This window comes from Thalassophryne amazonica, chromosome 1, assembly GCF_902500255.1.
Source record: "Thalassophryne amazonica chromosome 1, fThaAma1.1, whole genome shotgun sequence".
Classification (NCBI taxonomy): Eukaryota; Metazoa; Chordata; class Actinopteri; order Batrachoidiformes; family Batrachoididae; genus Thalassophryne; species Thalassophryne amazonica.
This window is the reverse complement of record NC_047103.1, coordinates 171733173-171752020: the sequence shown is the minus strand read 5'-3', so window position 1 is coordinate 171752020 and position 18848 is coordinate 171733173. Positions and strand designations below refer to the sequence as shown.

The 18848-nt window shown below is 46.0% G+C and overlaps 1 protein-coding gene across 1 annotated transcript in view; it reads right to left on the bottom strand.

Annotated features, from left to right (window-relative positions):
* The window catches only part of LOC117520127, a 43400-nt gene that overhangs the window by 6440 nt on the left and 18112 nt on the right, over positions 1-18848 (bottom strand). The window contains exons 9-10 of the mRNA XM_034181461.1: positions 13300-13739; positions 12039-12133 (exon numbers count right to left, since the gene is read on the bottom strand). Of these exons, the coding sequence (XP_034037352.1) occupies positions 12039-12133; positions 13300-13739 (535 nt within the window). The remainder of the gene's footprint in view (positions 1-12038; positions 12134-13299; positions 13740-18848) is intronic.

The following is an 18848-nucleotide window of genomic DNA, read 5'->3' as shown; positions in this document are numbered from 1 at the left end:
ACTCAGCTTCCACAAAAAGAGGAACCGGTACTCCTGCAAACACTCACAATATACAGATATATTGTAACACAAAACGGCTGAGGATATTACCTTCAATGAAGTACGATATCTCGGCGATGAGGTGGAGATGACGTCTGGGTTTTATGGAGTGAGGTGATGAAGAATGAGTGACAGCTGTCAGGAAGTAATGAGTAACAGCTGTCACTCCCGGCTGTGTCTGTGGCGGCAGCGCCCTCTCGTGCCTGAAGCCCGCACTTCAGGCAGGGCGCCTTCTGGTGGTGGGCCAGCAGTACCTCCTCTTCTGGCGGCCCACACAACAGGACCCCCCCCCTCAACGGGCACCTCCTGGCGCCCGACCAGGCTTGTCGGGGTGTCGGCGGAAGAAGTCGGCCAGGAGGGCCGGATCCAGGATGAAGCTCCTCTTCACCCAGGAGCGTTCTTCGGGTCCATACCCTTCCCAGTCCACCAGATATTGGAACCCCCGGCCCATTCAACGGACGTCCAGGAGCCGGCGCACTGTCCAAGCCGGCTCCCCGTCAATGATCCGGGCAGGAGGCGGCGCCGGACCGGGAGCACAGAGGGGTGAGGTGTGGTGAGGTTTGATCCTGGAAACATGGAAGACCGGGTGGATCCGCAGTGAAGCTGGGAGCTGGAGCTTCACCGCGGCAGGGCTGAGGACTTTGAGGATACGGAAGGGGCCGATGAACCTGTCCATCAATTTTGGAGACTGTACTTGCAGGGGGATGTCCTTCGTTGACAACCACACCTCCTGCCCGGGCTGGTATGCAGGGGCCGGGGACCGCCGGCGGTCTGCATGGGTCTTGGCCCTCGTCCGGGCTTTCAACAAGGCAGAACGGGCGGTGCGCCACACCCGACGGCATCTCCGAAGATGGGCCCGGACCGAGGGCACACCGACCTCTCCCTCCACCACGGGAAATAATGGGGGCTGGTACCCCAAACACACCTCAAATGGGGAGAGGCCGGTGGCAGAAGACACCTGGCTGTTATGCGCATACTCGATCCAGGCCAGATGGTTACTCCAGGCCATCGGGTGCGCGGATGTTACGCAGCGGAGGGTCTGTTCCAGTTCCTGGTTGGCCCGCTCTGCCTGTCCGTTCGTCTGTGGATGGTACCCGGACGAGAGGCTCACGGTGGCCCCCAGTTCCCTGCAGAAGCTCCTCCAGACGTGTGAGGAGAACTGGGGACCACGGTCAGAGACGATGTCGGTGGGTATCCCATGCAGACGGACGACGTGGTGGACCAGGAGGTCTGCTGTCTCCTGAGCTGTTGGGAGCTTCGGGAGGGCCACGAAGTGGGCCGCCTTGGAGAATCGGTCCACTATCGTGAAGATGGTGGTGTTGCCCTGGGACAGCGGGAGGCCCGTGACGAAATCCAGGCCGATGTGGGACCAGGGGCGATGAGGCACCGGTAATGGCTGGAGAAGTCCTTGGGACCTTTTATGGTCTGCCTTGCCCCTGGCACAGGTGGTGCAGGCCTGGATATACTCCCGGACGTCGGCCTCCATAGACGCCCACCAGAAGCGCTGCCGGACAACTGCAACGGTCCTTCGCACCCCTGGATGACAGGAGAGCTTGGAACCGTGACAGAAGTCCAAGACTGCAGCTCTGGCCTCTGGTGGGACGTATAAACGGTTCTTCGGACCTGTTCCTGGGTCCGGGCTCCGTGCCAGGGCCTCCCGGACGGTCTTCTCCACGTCCCAGGTGAGGGTGGCCACGATAGTGGACTCCGGCAGGATGGGCTCCGGTGGATCCGACAGTGCAGTTTTGACCTCCTGTTCGTGTACCCGGGACAAGGCATCCGACCTCTGGTTCTTGGTCCCGGGGCGATAGGTGATCCGGAAGTCAAAACCCCCGAAGAACAGTGACCAGCGGGCTTGCCTGGGGTTCAGCCGCTTGGCGGTCCTGATATACTCCAGGTTCCGATGGTCAGTGAAAACCGTGAACGGCACAGACGCTCCCTCCAACAGGTGTCTCCACTCCTCAAGAGCCTCTTTCACCGCAAGGAGTTCTCGATTGCCGACGTCATAGTTCCGTTCAGCCAGGGTCAACCTGCATGAAAAGTAGGCACACGGGTGAAGAACCTTATCGGTCTCTCCGCTCTGGGACAGCACGGCTCCTATCCCTGAGTCAGAGGCGTCCACTTCAACCATGAACTGGCGGCTAGGGTCGGGCTGCACCAAAACTGGCGCAGTAGAGAACCGTCGTTTCAACTCCTTGAACGCGGCTTCGCACCGATCCGACCAGGTGAAGGGGACTTTTGGAGAGGTCAGGGCTGTCAGGGGGCTAACTACCTGACTGTAGCCCTTAATGAACCTCCTATAGAAATTAGCGAAGCCGAGGAACTGTTGCAGCTTCCTATGGCTTGTTGGTTGGGGCCAATCTCTCACCGCCGCAACCTTGGCCGGATCAGGGGCGACGGAGTTAGAGGAGATGATAAACCCCAGGAAGGACAAAGACGTGCGGTGAAACTCGCACTTCTCGCCCTTCACAAACAGTCGGTTCTCTAACAACCGCTGCAGGACCTGACGTACATGCTGGACATGGGTCTCAGGGTCAGGAGAAAAGATGAGAATATCGTCCAGATATACGAAGACGAATTGGTGCAGGAAGTCCCGCAAGACGTCGTTAACCAAGGCTTGGAACGTCGCGGGGGCGTTGGTGAGGCCGAACGGCATGACCAGGTACTCAAAGTGACCTAACGGGGTGTTAAATGCCGTCTTCCATTTGTCTCCCTTCCGGATCCGAACCAGGTGATACACATTTCTAAGATCCAGCTTAGTAAAGATTTTGGCTCCATGCAGGGGGGTGAACACGGAATCCAACAATGGCAACGGGTATCGATTGCGAACCGTAATCTCATTCAGCCCCCTGTAATCAATGCATGGACGGAGTCCGCCATCTTTCTTGCGCACAAAAAAGAAACCTGCCCCCATCGGGGAGGTGGAGTTCCGGATCAGCCCGGCAGCTAATGAGTCCCGGATGTAGGTCTCCATTGATTCGTGCTCAGGTCGTGAGAGGTTGTACAGCCTGCTGGACGGGAACTCAGCGCCTGGAACCAAATGGCACAATCGTACGGACGGTGCGGGGGAAGGGTGAGTGCCAGATCCTTGCTGAAGACGTCAACAAGATCGTGGTACTCAACCGGCACTGCCGTCAGATTGGGAGGGACTTTGACCTCCTCCTTAGCCTGTAAACCGGGAGGAACCGAGGATCCTAAACACACCCGATGGCAGGTTTCGCTCCACTGAACCACCACCCCAGACCGCCAATCAATCCGGGGATTGTGCTTCAACATCCATGGGATGCCCAAAATCACGCGGGAGGTAGAAGGAGTTACAAAAAAACTCAATCTCCTCCCGATGGTTTCCAGACACCACCAGAGTTACTGGTTGTGTCTTGTGTATGAGTAAAGGGAGGAGGGTGCCATCTAGTGCCCGCATCTGCAATGGCGAAGGAAGCGCCACCAGAGGGAGCCCTACCTCCCTTGCCCATCTGCTGTCTAGCAGATTCCCTTCTGACCCTGTGTCCACCAGTGCTGGGGCGTGAAGGGTTAAATCCCCGCTCAGGATTGTGACTGGGAGTCGTGTGGCAATCTGTGTGTGTCTCACTTGAATGTTTTGACCCCCCCTTAGCCCAGTCTCTAAGGGCAAGTGTTGTCGTTTTGGCCGTTTGGGGCAGTTTTTCTGTGTGTGCTCCTTTGAGCTGCAGAAAAAACACTCCCCGCGGATCAGCCTCCTCATTTTAGCCCTGTGCGTTTCCCTAATAACGTCAGCAGGGGGAGCTGTTGCCCCACAAAGCGCTGCGGCTGTGGAGCGTGGGGAGGGCGGCGCCTTATCGAACCCGGAAGGGAGAGGGGCGGCGCGTATCCGGTCGCGTCCTTCGCCTCGCTCCCGACGGCGTTCCTCCAACCGATTGTCTAACCGTATAACGAGATCGATAAGCTCATCTAAATCCTGCGGTTCCTCCTTAGCTACCAGCTGCTCCTTCAGAACCAACGACAGTCCGTTTATGAAGGCGGCGCGGAGTGCAACGTTATTCCAGCCGGACCTCGCAGCCGCGATGCGGAAGTTGACTGCATAAGCGGCTGCGCACTCGCGTCCCTGTCTCATTGACAGCAGCACGGTTGAAGCGGTCTCTCCTCTGTTAGGGTGATCAAACACTGTTCTGAACTCCCCCACAAACCCAGTGTATGCTGATAACAACCGTGAGTTCTGTTCCCAGAGCGCCATAGCCCAGGCGCGTGCTTTACCCCGAAGCAGAGCAATCACATAAGCTATTTTACTAGCATCTGACGTGTACATGACGGGACGTTGTGCGAAGACGAGCGAACACTGCATGAGAAAGTCCGCGCACGTCTCCACACAACCTCCGTACGGCTCAGGAGGGCTTATGTATGCTTCAGGGGATGGTGGGAGGGTTTGTTGAACCACCACTGGAACGTTTATATCCTGCACAGGGTCGGCAGGAGGAGGAGCTGCAGCAGCGCCCTGAGCGCTCGCCGCCATCTGCGCGGAGAGAGCCTCCACCCTGCGGTTCAGGAGGATGTTTTGCTCAGTCATTTGATCCAACCGAGCCGTAAAGGCGGTGAGAATGTGCTGCAGCTCACCAATCATGCCTCCTGCAGACGCCTGCGCTCCCTGCTCTCCCATTGGTCGTTCAACAGCCGGGTGACGCCCCTCGGAGTCCATGACGCTGGCCGTGATATCCTGTTGTGAAAGTGTAGTGACACGGACCCACAACAGGGGGCGCAAATGAACGGTCAATAGATGAGCCAAAAAGTAACAATTTAATGTTGTGAAATGTGCACAACGAACATACAGACAATCTCAGAATATGATTACAGTCAAATTACAAAGGTGACGTGTGGGCAGGCTCGAGGATAGAAGACGTCTGTCCTGAGAAGGGCCAGAACCACACGATTTCCGCCGCCACCGAACCTGGTGAATACTGGAGCCGCCAAGTCCCGAATTCCCAGGTGATCACCGTCTCCGACTGTCGGATCTGGTACTGCTGGCGAGAACAAAGACAGTCAAGTGTGGGTGTGTGTACACCCAGTAACAACAACGGTGGGAATGCCACCTCCACCTCTCACTCAATATGTGATGAGTACCGCAGTGATTCCTCAAGGGAAAAGAGTGCAGTCCTGCACTCACTCAGCTTCCACAAAAAGAGGAACCGGTACTCCTGCAAACACTCACAATATACAGATATATTGTAACACAAAACGGCTGAGGATATTACCTTCAATGAAGTACGATATCTCGGCGATGAGGTGGAGATGACGTCTGGGTTTTATGGAGTGAGGTGATGAAGAATGAGTGACAGCTGTCAGGAAGTAATGAGTAACAGCTGTCACTCCCGGCTGTGTCCGTGGCGGCAGCGCCCTCTCGTGCCTGAAGCCCGCACTTCAGGCAGGGCGCCCTCTGGTGGTGGGCCAGCAGTACCTCCTCTTCTGGCGGCCCACACAACAATCTGGTAAGGATGCCTCCTGGGCACCTCCCTAGGCAGGTGTTCCAGGCACGTCCATCTGGAAGGAGACCCCGGGGAAGACCCAGGACTAGGCGGAGAGATTATATCTCCACACTGGCCTGGGAACGCCTCAGGATCCCCCAGGCAGAGGTGGTCAATGTGGCTCGGGAAAGGGAAGTTTGGGGTACCCTGCTGGAGCTGTTGCCCCCGTGACCTGATCCTGGATAAGCGGTTGAAGATGAGTGATGAGTGAGTAATAGCCAAGTGGCCTCTGTGCATGTGTATGGCTGTGATCATGGAGAAACTGGGGAAAGCTGACCTTTGCCGTTTGGTATGTTTATGTATTTTGGGTCAAGGATGAACACCGCCTAAACGGACGTTGATATGATTAATATTTTTTGGAGAAACTGCAGATATTAGTTAAAAACACTGAACAATAGACGTTGATATTTACATTCTGGACTTGCATGTCATTCCAGTAGGGGGCGGTAAGTCATCTTTACATTAAAAGCGCTCGTGCGTGATTGTATTTAGAGAGTTTAGTGTAAGTACAAAATACAATTGTCAATACGTTAAAAATACATGATGACACAAGAAAGTGAAAACACTTATTTCCATCGGGGTCTATTTAAAAATCAAATGACAAAATAAAAGTAAAAATAAAATATAATAATAATAATAATAATAATAATAATAATGATAATAATAAGCAGATCAGTGCTGTTGTTAGAACAATCAATCAATCAACATTTATTTATAGAGCGCTCTACAGCACCAACTGGTGTCCAAAGCACTTAACATTAAAAACACATTCACAAAAATAAAACATACACAGTGAGGAAAATAAGTATTTGAACACCCTACGATTTTGCAAGTTCTCCCACTTAGAAATCATGGAGGGGTCTGAAATTTTCATCTTAGGTGCATGTCCACTGTGAGAGACATAATCTGGAAAAAAAAAAAAGAATCCAGAAATCACAATGTATGATTTTTTTTTATTATTATTATTTATTTGTATGTTACTGCAGCAAATAAGTATTTGAACACCTGTGAAAATCAATGTTAATATTTGGTACAGTAGCCTTTGTTTGCAATTACAGAGGTCAGACGTTTCCTGTAGTTTTTCACCAGGTTTTCACACACTGCAGCAGGGATTTTCGTCCACTCCTCATACAGATCTTCTCCAAATCTTTCAGGTTTGGAGTTTCAGCTCCCTCCAAAGATTTTCTATTGAGTTCAGGTCTGGAGACTGGCCAGGCCACTCCAGGACCTTGAAATGCTTCTTATGAAGCCCCTCCTTAGTTGCCTTGGCTGTGTGTTTGGGGTCATTGTCATGCTGAAGACCCAGCCATGACCCATCTTCAGTGCTCTTACTGAGGGAAGGAGGTTGTTTGCCAGAATCTCGCAATACATGACCCCATCCATCCTCCCTTCAATACGGTGCAGTTGTCTTGTCCCCTTTGCAGAAGAGCACCCCCAGAGTATGATGTTTCCACCCCCATGCTTCACGGTTGGGATGGTTTTGTTGGGGTTGTTCTCATCCTCTAAACATGGTAAGTGGAGTTGATTCCAAAAAGCTCTATTCTGGTCTCATCTGACCACATGACCTTCTCCCGTGCCTCCTCTGGATCATCCAGATGGTCACTGGTGAACTACAAACAGGCCTGGACATGTGCTGGCTTGAGCAGGGGGACCTTGCTGCCCTGCAGGATTTTAAACCATGACAGCATCATGTTACTAATGTAATCTTTGTGACTGTGGTCCCATCTCTCTTCAGGTCATTGACCAGGTCCTCCTGTGTAGTTCTGAGCTTTCTCAGAATCATCCTTACCCTACAAAGTGAGATCTTGCATGGAATCCCAGACCGAGGGAGATTGACATCTTGTGTTTCTTCCACTTTCTAATAAATAATCATAACAGTTGTTGTCTTCTACCAAGCTGCTTGCCTGTTGTCCTATAGTCCATCCCAGCATTGTGCAGGTCTACAGTTTTGTCCCTGGTGTCCTTAGACAGCTCTTTGGTCTTACTATGATGGACAGGTTGGAGTGTGATTGATTGAGTGTGTGAACAGGTGCCTTTTATACAGGTAACAGGTGCAATTAATACAGGTAAAGAGTGCAGAATAAGAGGGCTTCTTAAAGAAAAATTAACAGGTCTTGCTGGTTTGTAGGTGTTCAAATACTTATTGGCAGCAGTAACATACAAATAAATTATTAAAAAATCATACATTGTGATTTCGGGATTTTTTTTTTTTTTTAGATTATGTCTCTCACAGTGGACATGCACCTACGATGAAAATTTCAGACCCCTCCATGGACCACTGCTCGCTCAAAGCCTGCTCACAGGCGAATGATGCAACCGACAGGCGTGAAAAAACTCACGCATGCGCACGAAGGTTCAAGCTTGGCTGATGCAAGCGCACATGATTCAAATCCATATAGTTTTTGCAAAAAATAAAAAGGTCGGATAGTTTTCTAACAGACCTCGTACTTCAAATTTGCAGGCAACAGTCTGCACTAAGACTTTTATGTTGTGCCAATGATGAAATATATGTTATAGTGTATAGTTCATCATCGGCACAACATAAAAGTCTTAGTGCAGACTGTTGCCTGCAAATTTGAAGTATTCGCAACTATTTTTTTTTACAGTGAGACGACTGATTAATTCCAGAATAAAGTGCATTACAATAATCAGGTCTGGAGCCGATGAAAGCATGAATGGCCATCTCAAGATCACACCTACTGAGGAAGTGCTTTATTTTAGCCAAAAGACAAAGCTGGAAAAAACTTGCTTTGACAAAAGAGTTTATCTGTTGATCGACCCTCAAACAGCTGTCAAATATCACTCTCAAATTCTTGACAGCTGGTTTTACATAGTTAGCCAAAGCACCAAAATTTGGTGTTACCACATTTGGTATGCCAGAGCGCTCAAACACCATGATCTCCGTTTTACCATCATTCAGGTAAAGGAAGTTTTGGGACAGCCACTGCTTTACATCGAGAACAAGTTTCTTCCAACTTCGTCTCTTAGCCAAGTCCAAGCCATATTTCTCTTGGATTGAGCTTGAGAAGGTTAAAGCCCTGTCGCAGCTTAACAATTATCCAGCGTATCCCGACAGCCCCGTTTCCACCGAGTGGTTCAGGTCAGTACTGCACAGTGTGGTGCGAGTCAGAAACAGATTAATTTAACATTATTTTAATTTTTTATATTGGTGGACCATTTTCATTGTGTACAGAATGCTGATGAGTGGACTGGCTGTGGGAAACGCTGCCGTGAATGAATGAAGTGCTGTGATGATTTAAACTTTTAAAGCGCCATTGCTGATGGTGTGATCAGGTCCGTTGATCAAGTCATCACAGACCTGAATAATGAAACTCTGTGATCATTTAAACTTTTAAAAGTTTAAAGAGTCACAGTACTTCATTTGGCTCTGACTGCACCTGATCAATCAGGTCGTCTGACGACAACACAGACAGTGACGGTGCTTTAAAAGTTTAAATCATCACAGTGCTTCTGTGTGTTCAGAGTGTGACACCGGCATCCTCTGAGAAATGCACCTGCAAAAAAAAACAAAAAAAAAAACACCAAGGGACTTCTTTTAAAATGCTGCGTTTCCAGCCAAGACAAGGAATTAATGTATTTTCAGACATCGTTTTCCAAAATCAGAACCCTTCATTATGTGGATATGTGTCCATCAGACTGAGATAATCAATCAGACTGAAGCGAACACGTCAGATTTACTCCGTGTGTGAATGAAACAGTCTGTCTGCATGAGGACCACAGGTTTCAGCCAATCAGTGGACAGCATTAATGGACGTATTTAGAATTATGAGTAAATTACAGGAAATGTGTGCCAACAATCAGAAACTTATGTACTGCATGTGCATGACGTGAGTCACACGCTGATACTTGTTGAAAATTTTCAGCAGGCCCAAATTCTTTCAAGGAGCTCAGCGTATTAGGACAAATATCAGCGAGCTTCAACGTGCTCTTAACTTCTAAAAAACGTACCCTTAACTTACTGGACTTATGCCAACGTTTTAATATGGTTGTCATACGCTGGATAAATTGTCACGGTGTGACAGGGCCTTTATTCACACCTTCATCACAAGTAGACTAGATTATTGTAACTCTCTGTACGTTGGCTTGGATCAGTCCTCTGTAAACCGCCTCCAGCTTATTCAGAACGCTGCTGCTCGTCTTCTTTCGGGAAAGAAGTCCGACCACATTACGCCGATCTTGGCTACTCTTCACTGGCTTCTGGTCCATTACCGGGATGATTTTAAACTACTTTTAATTGTTTTTAAAGCCCTCAATAGCCCCAGTGTATCTTTCGGAGCTTCTTTTTCCTTACACCCCAACCAGAGCCTTAAAGTCTTCTGACCAACTGTTGCTGGAGGTGCCTAAAACCAGATTAAAGATGAGAGGTGACAGAGCCTTTGCAGCGGCCGCCCCCAGGCTGTGGAATAGTCTCCACTTTCATATTACATCATCCCTGTCCCTCAAGACTTCTAAAGCCTCTTTAAAAACCTATTTTTTTTCTCTGGCATTTCCTAAATGAGCGATTACATCTCTTTTTCCTACTACTTTTTACTCTTTATTTTACTTTGTCTTTTGTTTTATTGCCTGTTGTAGTTTTATTGTTATTTTTAATTTATTTATTTACAATCGGGGTAACTTGGTGCCTATTTTAAAATTATGTACACGTACAGCACTTTGATCGACTGCTGTCATTTTAAACGTGCTTTAGAAATAAAGGTTGAGTTGAGAGTAATAATGGTAATAATAATATGTACAGGGAGTCGCAAACAGGAAGTGCCATATTTTGAGTCCACAGTGAAGCAGGAAATGTAAAATGTTGAACACTTCCTGAAGCTACAGCAGAGGATATTAACCTGTTTTTCATTATGTTATGGTTATCCTCTGTAAGGCCTTTATGTAACTTTTTGTTTGTCTCAATTTTAAAAAGAAAATAAAATTTAAAAAAGAGAGGAGGTTCAGTGCACAGTTGACACTGAAACAGGAAATGCTAAATGTTGACACTGAATCCAGGAACGCTAAAGTGAGAGGCAGTGCACACCTTGACAGCACATGAGGTCAGTCAGTGACTATTTAGTGTGTAAATTGCATGTTTGTTTGTTTTTTTGCCATGCTAATGCTCCCCAGAAGCATTTACTGTAAATAAAGTGTGAAGGACCTAAATGAGATGGTGAGGATGTGAGGACTTTCCAGGCATGTGAGACACAAATGAAAAAATGCTTACAATGGTGTGGGGTTAAGAGGCCCATAATTGGAGGTTTTAGCCATGCTAATGCTCCCCAGAAGCATTTACTGAAAAAAGTGAGATGGTGAGATGCTGAAAAACTCATTCATGTCAGTGACATATACATATTAGTGTGTATAAGATAACAAGAACCTAAACAATTTATGAATACATTAAGACAGTAAATTAATATTAAATTAATATTAAATAAGTATGTAATTAACAGGAAATAAAAGGGTTGAGTTTGTCTAAAAACTGTTGAGGTCTAAGTTCTAAAACATTCTGCAATTACACGCCATTCAAACGCATTATAGAAACAGAATTTATTACCACCCTTGAAAAATGTCAGCTTCCTATTTTATAAACATGACCCAATCTAGAGCCCATGGATCCCAACGGGCAACACGCTAGTTTTAATAAAGTGGCATAAAATTATAATTATGATAAATTAAGTCAGACCTCATGACACAACTAAGTTCTCCATAAGGGCAACAGACACAATTGTCAGTTGACAATATATTTTCTACTTGAACCCCAAAATTCAGCCAAAAAAGACATTTCTAAATATCAGAAACGTATGATTTTTTTATTATCATTATTGTTATTATTTGGACAGGCAGATCTTTCGCCACCAAATATTAATGTACACAAATTTAGATTTGTGAAATTTAGACAAATTTAGACAAACATGTTTAAAACATCATCCACAGTCGTGATTCACCAAATCAGAACAGCTAGCTAACAAAAGTGTTTCTGTTACAGTGACAGAAAATACAGTTTGGTAAATTAACTCTTAATAAGACATTTTAAACCACCGTTTGAACTTTAGCTCACATGTAATTGTGATTTACTGACTTGGTTATTTCAGTAAAACACGGTTATAACAGTGTAATTATCATTTTACTAAAGAGCTACAACTCATTAAGGTAATAATGGTTATAATATTACCAGTTAGTTAGACTCTAACGAGTTTTAGTTCAATCTTAAAACATTTTCTTTATTTGCTATTATCCGCTATTTCAGATGTAATAACTTTAACCTGGTCACCCTTGTCATGTTTAGAGGCTAGATCCTACGTACAAAGTAGCATTAACGGGATTGATTTGCGACACAAATGTTACACTTTATTACTTTGAGGTAATAAACACGTAACCTGCGTAATGAAGTTTTAATTAACAATAACAGAAATCTGTGAACTGAAAACAGTCTGAAAGTGAACCTAGACATGTGACCTGTGCTCCTTCCATAGGGTCAGAGGTCACAGGGTCAGGGGTTGGGGGTCTAACCTTGTCGGGTGAAGACTTGAAGAAAGCAGGCAAGGAGGAAGAGTCCAAGAACGGAGACTCGAGAGTGAGGCGACATAACGCCAACCGCCATGACACTGAGTCCACGAGACAACACGTGTTCCGGTAAACAAACAAACATCAGCAGGAAGTGAAGTTGACTTCAAACGTACTCATTTAAACAAGTAAAAAACCCAAACCTGAGCAGGAACTACTTCTCCACACATGCTAAATTCTTTTATTAAACAATCTTTAGTGTGTTTAGCAGGTAAAGAGTAATGTGATCTCTGGTCCCTAAAACAAACAGCACATCTGACCTTTGACCTATGGCTTTTGCTTTGCTTCTGCAGGATTAATCATTATCATCCATGTTCACCAAATAATGACTAAAACTTAGCACACTCATTAATCAAGCTAGCTGCACGCTAACTAAAGCTGAATGGCTAGCTGGACAGTGGCTCGCTACCTAGCATGTTGCTAACAGTGATTTTTTTTGTTGTTTTTTTAATTTAATTTTAATTTTCTCATTCTACTGTTTACAATCCTCAAACTCCACAAACAGAACCTCTGACCTTTAATCTATTTAAAGGCATCCAAGTAGAACAGCGTCAGAGATGAATCATTAATCCACCGCAGGAGGAAAAGTTTAAAGTACACCAAAAACACAAAAAATCCATTTACAGACCAAATCTGACATCTGACCAAAGAAAAGATTTCCATGAAGTTTAAGGCAGTAAAACTGGACAGTATTGGTTCTAATGCTAATAGCTAAATGCTAAACATGCAGTTTAATCCCCATCAAGAACAGGAACAGAAAGTGGTTTTGTAGCTTTTATTCATTACAAACATCAAACAGTTTCACAAAACACATATCAGCTTTTAAAAACAAACTATTCTAAAAAGTATTATTTTCAAAGCTCCTGTGCCTGAAGCTAATTTTGAATTTTGGTTTAATTTTCAGAATAACTGCTGAAACTGGTTCTGGTTGTACGTGTTCCTGGCAGATTGATGATAGTATATTTCTCCAAACGCTGCATTTAGTTGCCATATTTGTGGACTTCCTGTGCAGCAGACGGGAGAGTTTTTGTTTCTGGCAGATTTATGATGTTGAAATCAGGCAATTTAAAATTTAATTTACACCAATGGAGAGCGATCACAGAATCGTAAAGCGACAGCTAAGCGGCGTACTGGTGATCAGGATAGCAAGATTTTCAGCAGCGATTATTGTTGAAACATTTGATACAGCGACGCCCACCCTGGTTACAGATACAGCCACGTGAAGGGGGCGTCGACCTTGTTGAAGGGGGTGTCGGCCCGCTTGGGCCTCCTCCCGTGCCTCTGTTTGGACTCCAGGGTCTTGATGCCCTCTCGGATCCAGCGGATGAACTTGGACACCTGCGTGTAAACACCGTATTTGCCTTTGCGAGCGCATCCTTCGCCCCAGCTCACAATGCCGGTGATGAAGTAGGTGTTGTGGTATCGTGTGACGTGTGGCCCGCCGCTGTCGCCCTGGCAGGCGTCCTTCTCTTCGGTATCATATCCAGCACAGAACATGTGGCTGGAGATGCGGAACTGGCTGGACTCGATGCAGGTGGCTCGATCCACATAAGGCATGGTGAGACGCTGCAAGATGGTGGACGGCTGCCGGCCTTCTCCAACACGACCGAAACCACTGACCATACCATCAGGCTGCTGCATCAGAACCTGGAGGACGAGAAACATTTAAATATGTGCATCATCCATATCTGGACTGAGCGTGTTTGGGTTCTGTCAGTTTAGCAGATCAAGGTTTCAGGTTCATCTGGATGAGCGCCAGTTTCATTCCTGAAAACCACCATGGACGAGTCTACGCAGGTGGTCAAGACCTCCAGAGTCCAGAGTGTCCTCATTCTTGCTGAGGTGTCCTAGCTTATGCACCATGTTGAAACCATAATGTTGTTTTGAGGAAGGACTCAAGTCAAATTTGGTGATGTGTTCTGGTGATGCCTTGTATCAAATCAAATCAAATAAATGTTATTTATATAGCACCAAATCACAACAAACAGTTGCCCCAAGGCGCTTTATATTGTAAGGCAAAAGCCATACAATAATTACAGAAAAATCCCAACGGTCAAAACAACCCCCTGTGAGCAAGCACTTGGCTACAGTGGGAAGGAAAAACTCCCTTTTAACAGGAAGAAACCTCCAGCAGAACCAGGCTCAGGGAGGGGCAGTCTTCTGCTGGGACTGGTTGGGGCTGAGGGAAGAGAATCAAGAAAAAGACATGCTGTGAAAGAGAGCAGAGATCAATCAGTAATGATTAAAAGCAGAGTGGTGCATACAGAGCAAAAAGAGAAAAAAACACTCAGTGCATCATGGGAACCCCCCAGCAGTCTAAGTCTATAGCAGCATAACTAAGGGATGGTTCAGGGTCACCTGATCCAGCCCTAACTATAAGCTTTAGCAAAAAGGAAAGTTTTAAGCCTAATCTTAAAAGTAGAGAGGGTGTCTGTCTCCCTGATCTGAATTGGGAGCTGGTTCCACAGGAGAGGAGCCTGAAAGCTGAAGGCTCTGCCTCCCATTCTACTCTTACAAACCCTAGGAACTACAAGTAAGCCTGCAGTCTGAGAGCGAAGCGCTCTATTGGGGTGATATGGTACTACGAGGTCCCTAAGATAAGATGGGATCTGATTATTCAAAACCTTATAAGTAAGAAGAAGAATTTTAAATTCTATTCTAGAATTAACAGGAAGCCAATGAAGAGAGGCCAATATGGGTGAGATATGCTCTCTCCTTCTAGTCCCCGTCAGTACTCTAGCTGCAGCATTTTGAATTAACTGAAGGCTTTTTAGGGAACTTTTAGGACAACCTGATAATAATGAATTACAATAGTCCAGCCTAGAGGAAATAAATGCATGAATTAGTTTTTCAGCATCACTCTGAGACAAGACCTTTCTAATTTTAGAGATATTGCGCAAATGCAAAAAAAGCAGTCTTACATATTTGTTTAATATGCGCATTGAAGGACATATCCTGATCAAAAATGACTCCAAGATTTCTCACAGTATTACTAGAGGTCAGGGAAATGCCATCCAGAGTAAGGATCTGGTTAGACACCATGTTTCTAAGATTTGTGGGGCCAAGTACAATAACTTCAGTTTTATCTGAATTTAAAAGCAGGAAATTAGAGGTCATCCATGTCTTTATGTCTGTAAGACAATCCTGCAATTTAGCTAATTGGTGTGTGTCCTCTGGCTTCATAGATAGATAAAGCTGGGTATCATCTGCGTAACAATGAAAATTTAAGTAATGCTGTCTAATAATACTGCCTAAGGGAAGCATGTATAAAGTGAATAAAATTGGTCCTAGCACAGAACCTTGTGGAACTCCATAATTAACCTTCATCTGTGAAGAAGATTCCCCATTTACATGAACAAATTGTAATCTATTATATAAATATTCAAACCACCGCAGCGCAGTGCCTTTAATACCTATGGCATGCTCTAATCTCTGTAATAAAATTTTATGGTCAGCAGTATCAAAAGCAGTATTGTACTGCCGCATCCACCACACCGTGGTACTGACCCCAGTCGTGGATGTTAAACAATTAGTCTATTCCCAAAGTAACCATCTATCTGCTACAGCCAGGCACAGTGTGGGCATGTTCTTGACCTTCTACAGTCTCTGGGGCAACTGTGTGCTGGATCATAACCAGAGAAACGCACCACATGATGGCGTGTTGCAGTGTCAGTGATCCTCCTCATCTGAGTCTCAGTAAGTAACCCTTCATTTGTTGCAAAGTCATCACTTTGGGTCCAGCGGGACCCAAAGATCCTCTACAGAGACCTGGTACCAAAGACATCCACTCCTCACCTTAGGTCAGTGGTTAGAGTCCAAGTCTGAGAACCAGACAGGATGACAAGAAGCACCAGGACCCTAAAGACTGGGACGTTTATTCTCCTGCAAAGATATCAGCATCACCTAAGGCCTCTGACCTTTGACCTCAGATCTTCCCAGGCATCTCTCGATCTCAAAGGCTGAGGACGCAGAGACATGAAGATCCCTGCTCAGATCAGTGAATGTCTCTACAAGTTCAACTCTTTCACCACAGCATCAAGGTTAACTCGATATATCAGTCCAGGTGTCATACAGGATTTTAATTTAAGATCACCTGACTTGGCTGACTCAGTTTTTCACAGTGGATAACCTGACTGAACAGTTTAATCTCATCTTTCTTGGCCTGCTGGATTCAGTGGCACCAGGAAAGGTCAAGAAGTCACTTAGAAAAAGTTTTAACTCCTAAAAACCAATGCAGGAAGGCTGAGCGTCAGTGTGTCAGTCCAGACTGAATGTATTTTATCAAAGCTGGATGGAGAGCCTGAGTGCACATCAGTCTGCCATGTCAGCTGCAAAGGCATCATTCTGATCTCATCTAACTGAGTGTAATGGACCTGATTCAAAGCTGCTGCTTGATGCGGTATCAAAGCTCACTCAGCTGCTCTCAGCTGACAGTGCAGGACTTTCTTTTGTTTTGAATGACAGCGTCGAGGACATCAGACTGCAAACACCCCAGTCGCTAAACTGTGATGCTGCATGTGCTGCTGCTCCTCCTGTCACCAGTGGACAGGGCCTGACGGGTTTCCAGCTCCCTTCATTGCCCGGATTGTCAAAGATTGTTACATCAACACGCTCAACAACCTGTTCTTTGGACCCTCTTCCTTCTTGGCTCATAAAAGAGCTTTGGAATACACTAGGTCCATATATTTGATCCATTTTAACTTATTCACTGTCTTCAGGAATTTTTCCAGAGTGTTTTAAATCTGCAGTTTTAAAACCTGGGCGAAGACAACGAAGAAGAGGAGGAGAACATTTCCACAAACAGCGGGAGACGAAGAAAACTAGAAGGGTGGAAAAAAGAGTGGGGACTTTGAATATTGGTAGTATGACTGGTAAAGGGAGAGAGCTGGCTGATATGATGGAGAGGAGAAAGGTAGACATATTGTGTGTACAAGAGACCAAGTGGAAGGGAAGTAAGAGCAGGAGCATCGGCGGTGGGTACAAGTTGTACCATGGTGAGGACAGGAAGAGAAATGGTGTTGGGGTCATTTTAAAGGACGAGTATGTTAAAAGTGTGTTGGAGGTTAAACAAGTGTCTGACAGGGTGATGAGTGTGAAGTTGGAAATTGAAGGGGTGATGATGAATATCATCAGTGCATATGCCCCACAGGTAGGTTGTGAGATGAAGGAGAAAGAAGATTTCTGGAGTGTGTTAGATGAGGTGGTGGAGAGTGTGCCCAACCATGAAAGAGTGGTGATAGGAGCAGACTTCAGTGGGCATGTTGGTGAAGGGAACAGAGGTGATGAGGAAGTAATGGGTAGATATGGTATCAAGGATAGGAATGTGGAAGGACACATGGTAGTTGATTTTGCAAAAAGGATGGAAATGGCTGTGGTGAATACCTACTTTAAGAAAAGGGAGGAGCACAGGGTAACATATAAGAGTGGAGGAAGGTGCACACAGGTGGACTACATTCTTTATAGGAGATGCAAGATACAAGAAATCACAGACTGTAAGGTGGTGGCAGGAGAGAGTGTCACTAGACAGCATAGGATGACTTTAGAGGTAAAGAAGAAGAAGAGAGTGAGAGCTCAGCAAAGGATCAGATGGTGGAAGCTGAAGGAGGAAGACTTTGTGTAAAATTTAGCGAGCAGGTGAGAAAAGCACTGGTTGGAGGGGAAGCAATTTTGGACAACTGGAAAAGTACTGCAGATGTGGTGAGGGAGACAGCTAGGGCAGTACTGGGTATGACATCTGGACAGTGGAAGGAAGACAAGGAGACTTAGTGGTGGAATGAAGAGGTCCAGCAAAACATAATGGAGGAAGAGGTTGGCGAAAAAGAATTGGGATAGTCAGAGAGATGAAGAAAGTAGACAGGAGTAAAAGGAGATGCAGCGTAAGGTGAAAAGAGAAGAAACAAGCGAAGGAAAAGGCATATTGCGAGCTGTACAAGAAGTTGAATAGTAAAGAAGGAGAAATTGACTTGTACCGATTGGCCAGACAAAGGGACAAAGCTGGAAAGGATGTGCAGCAGGTTAGAGTGGTAAAAGACGTACATGGTAATGTGCTGACAAGTGAGGAGTGTGTGCTGAGAAGTTGGAGGGAATAAAGAAAATGAGCGAGAGAAAAGGCTGGATGATGTGGTGAGAGTAAATCAGGAAGTACCAGAGATTAGTAAGGAAGAAGTGAGGGCTGCTATGAAGAGGATGAAGAGTGGAAAGGCAGATGGTCCAGATGACATTCCAGTGGAGGCATGGAAATGTCTAGGAGAGATGGCAGTAGAGTTTCTAACCAGATTGTTTAATAAAATCTTGGAAAGTGAGAAGATGCCTGAGGAGTGGAGACGAAATCTGCTGGTTCCTATTTTCAAGAACAAGGGTGATGTGCAGAGCTGCTTAACTACAGAGGCATAAAACTAATCAGCCACAGCATGAAGTTATGGGAAAGAGTAGTAGAAACTAGCTTAGAAAACAGGTGAAGATCTGTGAGCAGCAATATGGTTTCATGCCAAGAAACAGCACTACAGATGCAATGTTTGCTGTGAGAATACTGTTGGAGAAGTACAGAGAAGGACAGAAAGAGTTACATTGTGTGTTTGTGGACTTAGAAAAAGCTTATGATAGGGTGCCAAGAGAAGAGCTGTGGTATTGTATGAGGAAGTCTGGAGTGGCAGAGAAGTATGTTAGGGTAGTGCAGGACATGTACAAGAATAGTGTGACAGCGGTAAGATGTGTAGTCAGAATGACAGACTCATTCAAGGTGGAGGTGGGATTACA